The sequence below is a fragment of the Dromiciops gliroides genome, chromosome 2 (genome assembly GCF_019393635.1).
Source record: "Dromiciops gliroides isolate mDroGli1 chromosome 2, mDroGli1.pri, whole genome shotgun sequence".
In the NCBI taxonomy this organism is placed as follows: Eukaryota; Metazoa; Chordata; class Mammalia; order Microbiotheria; family Microbiotheriidae; genus Dromiciops; species Dromiciops gliroides.
In genome coordinates this window covers 43056576-43065215 of record NC_057862.1, presented here as the reverse complement: position 1 = coordinate 43065215, position 8640 = coordinate 43056576, and the positions used below count along the sequence as shown (strand labels likewise).

Genomic DNA, 8640 nt, shown 5'->3' with positions numbered 1-8640 from the left:
TATCTTCACACTTGGATCTCTAAAATAGGGATAGCCTTTATGTTTGATACTAGTATCCCAAGCTTTGAGTCTTTAGAACAAGAATAGAAAGAGGTGATCAAATAGTTCACTTTCAATGGTGTTTGGCAGTATTTTCCTCAGGTCCTCAGGGACCTTTTTCCCATTCGTTTTACAATGATTACCACTGTTAGGGCTGTCAAGAGGCTCCCCTGAATTTGTCTTTTTGAGTTGCCATATATTTCAGAAACATGGTACTCAGAGCATACAGGTGGCCCTGAATATGTCAAGTACCAACCTCCCCCTTGACTAACAAAATTTGCTGTTTTACCCCAAGCTCAACTCCCAGTATGTCCTTGGGAGGCAAGACAGACGCCACCAAAATGTGCCAGTCTGGGATACTGCTTGTGCAGCTGGGTCTTTGGGAGAAAGTGGAGCACTCCTATCTTCATATTTTAGCAGTTCCCAAGGGGAAAGAATGTGGCTTTTGCTGTCTCCACATGGGGAGTGATTTTGGTGATTAGCTGTCTCCACATGGGGAGTGATTTTCATGTTATGCTCCTTCCTGATATCCCCTCCTCCCTTTTTTCTGCTGTTATAAAAGTGTAAAGTTCTATAAAAACTGTAAGCTTACTGGGTTTCCTTGCATGTGCATTTCTCTTATAATCAATCTGGTTTTCACATAAGTCTCATGAAGTTGTGATTGCCTGTTCACACTATGTACATGATTTAATTCACCTTTTTCTGTTTTGATGTGAAAAGGGGAAGAGAAACCTAAAACAAATCACTGGTTATGCCCCCATAGCTGGAAATCTTATCCCATACTTCTGTGGGTAAAAATGGACCCTAAAGTCAAGGCAGAATCATAGAAGTTCATGGTTGGAAGAGAAATCAGAGTAGATCTCCTCCCATATCTAAAACAGAAAGTCACTTTGCAACAACAATACAAGCCCCCAAATATCTCTCTCAGTCGTAAAGAATTACCCTTCATTATGCCATGATTTGGGCATAATATTTGACATTGCTCACAATCATAATTCATCAGACTTAAGTTGACTAAAATGTGGAGGTACTCATTTTGATTCATTTGGATTGGCAATTGGGGGAATGTAGTTTTATATGACTACCATTCTATCTTTCAGCTGTTCCTCCCAAATATTTTAAATCATTTTCCTGTCACGTGTGTATGTGCAATAACATATTCCATTATCGTAGAAAATTAATAATTTGTTATTCTACATATGTGTAAAGAAAGTTGCATAGAATTTAAGAAATTATTTTCTCTATAGAACATCTAAGAATTTCCAATTCATTGGGGATTTTGTATAAATTCTGGAATAAAAGTAAACATATTTCCTATTCAACAAAGGCATTGGGGTTGAGGAAAGATTGTGGTGTCTTTGTGAGGAAAAGAAAAGGAACAACCACTCCTTTACTGAAGGCCATTAAAATGGATCTAATTATCCAAATAAATATTTTTTAATTGATTATATGAAATTGCATCAAGAATATTACTATAACAAGGATGAGAAGGGAAACTGGGGGAAATGTTTTACCACATACCTTTAATAAGAAACAGATATCCAAGTTCTATAGGTCAAAGCCTCTTAAACTGTGGGTTGCAACCACATATGGAGTCAGGTAACTGAATGTGGGGGGTTGTGATAAATTTGGCAATAGTAAAAGGTTATATATACCTAGTTTAAATATTATATACCCAGGGTCACACACTAACAGAAACACATGATACCAAAAGCCATTCCCCTATAGAAAATAATGAAAGGAAAGAAATAATTCTCAAAAGAACTCTACATTATTAACAAATAAATGAAGAAAATACTCCAATTTGCTTATAGGGTTAAGTGACTTAATCAAGGTCACATAGTTTGAAACCAGATTTAAACTCAGGTCTTCTGACTTAGGACTCTATCCACTGCCCCACCTAGCCATTCCATCCAAGTATAGCATCCTAATTAATTACAGGGGGAAAAACACTTCTATGAATTGAACTAAAGAAATTAAGAAATCTTGCATTCAGGTCCCAAAATAGAACTACAAAAATAATATTTCAAGCAACTTATCTTTATAAATTCCAATTATTTAATGGGTGAATGGGAATATTTTCTTTAGGGCAGCTTTAAAATCCTTATTCCTCAGAGTATATATAAGGGGGTTTAAGGTGGGAGTAACTGTGGTGTACAAGAGAGCCACTACTTTACCATTATCCATTGAGGAACCAGAGCCTGGAAAAATGTAAGTATATATGACTGTGGTATAATATATGCTGACAACTATGAGGTGGGAAGAGCAAGTGGAGAAGGCTTTCTTCTTCCCCTCTCTGGTGCGAATCTTTAAGATGTTGGAGATGATGAAGCCATAGGACACCATAGTGAGCACAAAATTGATCACCCCGAAGTACACATCTGCAAGGACTATCATGATGTTGTTCACATATGTGGAACTGCAGGAGAGCAGCAACAAAGAAGGCATTTCACACAGAAAGTGCTTAATTTCATTAGGACCACAAAAGGTTAATCGCAACATTAGACCAGTGAGTAACAATGAGCTGAGGGCACCAATGCCCCACACAGTGCTCATTAAAAGTATGCAAACTATCCTACTCATCATAGTACTATAATGTAAGGGATGGCAGATGGCCACATATCTGTCATAAGCCATGGCTGTGAAAAGCAGAAGCTCTGTTCCCAAAAAACAATTGAGGAAATACAGCTGTGTCATGCAGCCACCATAGGAGATGGATTTCTTCTCCACAACAAGGTTCTCCAGCAATTTGGGCAGAACTGTGGTGGTGCAGCCAATATCTAAAATGGCCAAGTTAGCAAGAAAAAAATACATGGGGGTATGGAGAGCTGAGTCCAGACTGATGGCCATGACAATGAGAATGTTGCCTGTGAGGGCTGTGAGATAAAGAAATAAGAAGGAGCTAAATAAGAATATTTGCAGTTGAGGTGTCACTGAGAAACTTTGTAGAACAAACTCTGTCACCAGAGTTTGATTATTCAGTGCCATTCAACAAGACAACGTCTCTTCTATCACTCAGAGGAAATGTTACACAGTATGGGCTCCTCCTGGGATTTGTGGATGAATCAGCTGAGTTTTAACAAAGACAAAATGTAAATGATTACATCAAAGTTTAAAACAGATTTCAGTCATGGATAAAATGTTTGTTATGAGGGAATCCAGCAATTAGCCCAGTGCCTGGCCCAGATTATATCCTTAATAAATGTTTATTGGGGCAGCTAGGTGGCACAGTGGATGGAGCATCGGCCCTGGAGTCAGGAGTACCTGAGTTCAGGTCCGGCCTCAGACACTTAACACTTATTGACTGGCTTAGTAAGGATCACATAATACAAATAATACCAGGGGCATTGGTTGAAAATGTGAAGATAGAAAATTCAATACATTCACCTGTTCCCTTCATCCACATCATCTCTTCCCAATAATAGTCACTTCCTTTTCCCATAATCTTTACTTTCTTCCATTTCATAGTGTATTTTTCTCATTAATTTTTACTTTGATTAGTTTTCCTACATGAAATCAGGGACTGTATCTACTTCATCTAATATATACCTTATATCTATTGTGGAAGTATATTAAAAGCTCCCTTTTTAGTAAATCTAAAAGATTTTAAAATAAAATATTTTCTATGTTCCTAAAATTTTAGACTTTCCTCCAATCCCAGGAAAGGTGGGACAAAAATTAAGGGTTGAACAAAGAAGACCTCTTTTTTTTCTTTTGGGTCTTGCCCTCCCTGTCCTTTGGAGGGATTGACTTATTACCCACACAAGAGAAATATCTTCTATTCTAAGCAAAGGGAAACTCTTTTTTATTATCCTGACTATATCCTTAATATTGATTTCTGAGAGGAGTCACTTCGATTCACCTTGAAGTGAATGTTACAGAGAGTAATTATACAACAACTTTTGTTACTTAACTAGTTATTCCCAAAGTATCTTTTATACACATTGTCACTTTCCTGCTTCAAGATTCCTATAAATATTACCTCAGACTGTCTTGTGATAGAGGCACGTAGCTGGGTATGGGCGTAGGGGGGTGGAGGAGGGGACTATAGCAGTTTGGATATGTCTGTCTCTTTACCCTAGAAATGGCTTAAATGTAGAATAATGTTAACTTAAATAAAAATTGCTACTGGTAGTATTGGGCCTAAAATGTAGATCACAGTATGAATGTTTTTATTAGCACTAAAAAATTAAGGATGTGGGGAGAAGTTGATAAATTCCTTAACCCTTCAATTCCAATCCTTTCTCTTACAGTTATAAACTAAGTAAATCTGGATAAAACCAAGATTCATAACCTTGGACGTTTTTTACCGGGAGTTCCCTGTGCTAATATCAATCCCAGAACATTTTAATATTTGCCTACTATGTGTCACACACCTCTCTCAATCTCAGTATTCCCTCTTGAAAAATTCGAGTAAGACTATTAGCATCTCTACTTCTTAAGGGCCTTGTGAGGCTAAGTGCTTATAAATCCTAAAATCCTCTGCCTATGTAAATTACTGTTATTTCACATTCATTTGAACTTTTACCTTTAGTTTTAATATCTTCTGTATTTTCCAATGTTCCCCTTCCCTATAAGAAACAGAAAGAACTAGCTTACAACCACACAAGGAAAGTCATCATATGTATCCTTTAACCACTAAGTAAGACATACCTTCTATTCCTAGTTATTACCAATGTCAGTTCATCAGATCAAAGTATGATTTTTCCAACTACATTGGAAAGTTGGCCACTAAATTTGGCAAAACAGTCCTATCAGGAAGAAAGAGTTCACTACTTTGAAATGTTTTTATCACATTCAAGAGGGAGTGATTTTTTCCCCACTCATCACAGGCAAAACCTTAGCCCTTGACTTTCAGTCAGACAGTATGGAGTATTCCAGGATTTCTCTCTTTCACACAGCTGTTGTGACAAAAGCACTAAACCAGAAAATGTGACATAAATATACTATCATTTTTCATATCTCAATTAAAATCGATATAAATATTTGTTACAAAAAATAAGGGGCAAGTAGATGGCGCAGTGGATAAAGCACTGGCCCTGGATTCAGGAGGACCTGAGTTCAAATCTGGCCTCAGACACTTAACACTTACTAGCTGTGTGACCCTGGGCAGGTCACTTAACCCCAATTGCCTCACTAAAAAAAAATAAATAATCATAAACAAGTCAGATTTGGCCTAGTTTTCCTTGGTTACCTTAAATATCTAATGGCAATGATGACACTTATGAATAATTATTAATAATAACTACCTAATGATTATTATTCCTCCCAGTCACTGAAAATATAAAGGGGATATTTGGAGATCATTATGGATCCTTCACCCATTTTCAACTCTCCTCTCCTTGGACCAAAAGAAATCATTTAAACAGCTTACCAGCATAGTTTTCTCACTAACCTTCCCAAGGAGGCAGGGTTGATGATAATTCACATCAAAAGATTCCTCCCTTTTTGATGCTGTATTCTAAGTCTAAGGAGAAACCATATTGCTATTAGTAGTTCAGGGTAACCATGGCAATTCCTGAACCAAAGCAGTGCTTCCCAGAATTCTCTTGACTTGCTAGAAAAAAAAATTCACAAACAATAGGGGATATGAGATCCCTGTAAGGTTGCACCCAAAATATGCCGAGATGAGTGTACCCACTCTGAAGCCAAAGGCACCCAGACATAGAAAATCCTCAGCATGCTCATACTAACCTCTCTGCTCTTGGACCAGGAATTGCTGTTCTCAGTGACCTTAAATCAAGTGTTTGGAAGAGAAAATATTTTCTTTAAGACCTAAGTCTTTACTATACTACTACTACTACTACTACTACTACTACTACTACTACTACTACTACTACAATAAAGAAGCAGATACTTCCCCAGGAAAGCATTGAGAAGCTTCTAGGACCTCACAGAAAGAAGCAGATAAGCCTATTACCTTGGATGGCATAATTAAAGTGGGAAGTTCTTACCTCTGGAACCTCCTTGACCACTCCTTTGCTGGTATATCTGCCATATAACTTTCTTGAGATTCACAGTGTTTCCCTGTAGAAGAGTGTTAATGTAGCCTCCTGACTACTCAATCACTATAGAGTTTAGGTGATATGAAGAGAAAGAAGGATGAGCTCATCTAGATACTGGCTTCACATGGCCTGGATTGATTCCCCAATATATCTAACTCATAGAACTCTAAAATGCCTCTGAAAATCAACACCATGATCCCATGATAAGGTTTCATCCAAAGATCAATAAACTTCAGTTATTTACCCCCATGGGACTTTCAATAGTAGTAGAGATATGCACAGGATGATTGTGTTCAATGATTTTTTTTAAATCTACAACACAGTACTTCTTGGGAGAGGAACAAATAATGTGATATTGAGAGATCAATTATTCCAGGGTGGACTAGACAAGACATCATGGAGGAGGAATCATGTGATCTGGGTTTCAAAATGGAGAAAATAGTATAAACAAAAGTTTCATGGTGGAAAAATCATAGATGTTTTGGGAAAAAAAAGTCTAGTTTATCCAAAGAGTAGTTCGAAAGAGGCACCGCAACTAGAACAAGGTATATATATCATGCTTTCAATAAAGATTCTTTACATGACATCTTCATATAAGAAAAGCTTACTATCAGCATGGCTTATGCTCCCCCAGGAGTAAGGATGGGTTTTCACTTAGTTAATTGCTGTCTTTCCAGTCTCCCTTGTGCCTAGTGTTTGAGAGAGGAACCTCTGGGGCAATGACTCCGTAACAGCCCAAATAACTAGACATTGCTATCCCAGCAGGGGCAGTCATAGGAGTCATAGGAGAGAGCATGAGAGCTAGAGAAGATGCTAGATGCTATGTAGTCCAACTCCTTCAGTTTACACATGAGAAAAGGCCAGAGGTGTTATCTTACTTAAGATTGCATTCCTTAGTATATACATACACATTGACACACAGTGAAAGAAGGATGGTTAGACAGGAGTGTTCAATCACTTTATTACAATCTCCAGATAAGAATCTATTTGATAAGAAACACAGGGATCCTGAACAATGTTTTTTTCCTTAATCGCCACATCCACCATCAAAGAAAAAACAACATATATTTAACCAAAGAATATCAAAGTTGGAAGGAACCTTGGAGATAATCTACCCCGAGTTGATTTGTTTTAGAAAAGAGGAAACTGAAGCTCAGAAAGGTCAAATGACCTTCTTAAAGACATAGAGTTAGTGCTAGACATAAGACTAAAACACAGATTTCCTTAGTCTACCTTTAATTCTACTATCCCTTTTGCTGACATCCATTTTTAAACAGTAAATTCCATAAAGGCCAGTATCCATAAAGACTGATGCCCAATTACTCTTACATAAATGCTATCAAATGCACAAATTTCACTTACAGTATCCTGGATGCCAAAATTTAGCTCTGCCCTTGAGAAAGGTGAGGAAAAGACAGCAGTGTATTCATTCTTTATGATATCCAAGAATATAATGGCATTAAGAATTCTTGCTACCTTCACAGTAATCTTTCAAAGAAGTAAAAAATGAGTGAGTTTTTAAGGAGACAGGCAGAAAGGCTCTGAAGGGGTTAGTTTGTGAGTTTTATCATGGGATTCTGTCAGGCCTAGTTCCACAGGAAGTTTATGGAGTAATTAGTCGGTGGTGTTTGTACCATCACTACTACAGGGACATAGAAGTCGCTTCCAGGGCAGGACCCTTGGGGAAAATTCACAGAGGTATTCATCAAACCATAGATATGAAAGTGATCTTGAGAATTATAAAATCCAAGCCCCTCATATTAGAAAGGAAGTAACAGATCTAGGAAATTAAAGTAATTTATCTAAAGTAATAAAATAATAATCCAAGTATTCCTATTGCCACATTTTTGGAGGGAACGTAGATTCAAAACTGGAAGGACCCGAGCCTCCATCTAGTCCAAATGCCTCAGTTTATTAGATATGAAAAGTGAACAGGAAAATTTAAACAGGAGCTGAGAAAAGAAGGGGACATTCAACCAATGAAGTAAAAATTACAGAAACATCTTGATGTCTTTTAGAAGTACCAGAGTCCATGCAAGAATTGGTGTGCTAATTGCAAATCTTGCTGGTCCACTAACTTAAAGTGGCACATACCACAGCCCACACTCAGATTTGCTAAATAGCCTGGACAGGTTGTGGTTTTATGATTCATCACAGTTGAGCCAACCTATATCTCACTTCTTTTTCTCAGCAACTACTAGAAAAACTCTTCACTCTTTGCTTCTACTTCTCTCATTCACTCTTCAGCCCTTTGATATCATCATTCAATTAAAATTTCTAGCTCCAAAGACACTAATAAACACTTGATTGCCAAATCTGATGATCTTTTCTCTCTCCTCCTGGACTTTCCAATTTTTTGAACACTGGTAACCACCCTCTTCTTCTACTCTCTTTTCTCTCTCCTACTTTCTAAATGTTTCTTTGGCTACTATTCTAGAAGATCATTGACATCATCCTCAGACTGTGAATGTACTCAAAGTCCTTGTCTTTGATCCCTTGCCCCTTGCCCTCTCTCTTTATCATCCTCATCATTTCTTTAAGTTTAACTATCATGTCTACATAGATGACTCTCAGATCTGTATATCAGCCTCTGCCC

General features: G+C 37.4%; 1 protein-coding gene across 1 annotated transcript; it reads right to left on the bottom strand.

Moving 5' to 3' along the window:
- Nucleotides 1-2097: 2097 nt before the first annotated feature.
- Nucleotides 2098-3027, bottom strand: LOC122742824 (olfactory receptor 13A1-like). Its single transcript, XM_043987354.1, has one exon. The coding sequence runs from the start codon at nt 3025-3027 to the stop codon at nt 2098-2100; it is 930 nt and encodes a 309-aa protein (XP_043843289.1).
- Between the last annotated feature and the right edge of the window lie 5613 nt (nt 3028-8640).

Coding starts and splice junctions, on each gene's coding strand:
- LOC122742824 (XM_043987354.1), bottom strand. CDS start 3,027: ATGGCACTGAATAATCAAACTCTGGTGACAGAGTTTGTTCTACAAAGT.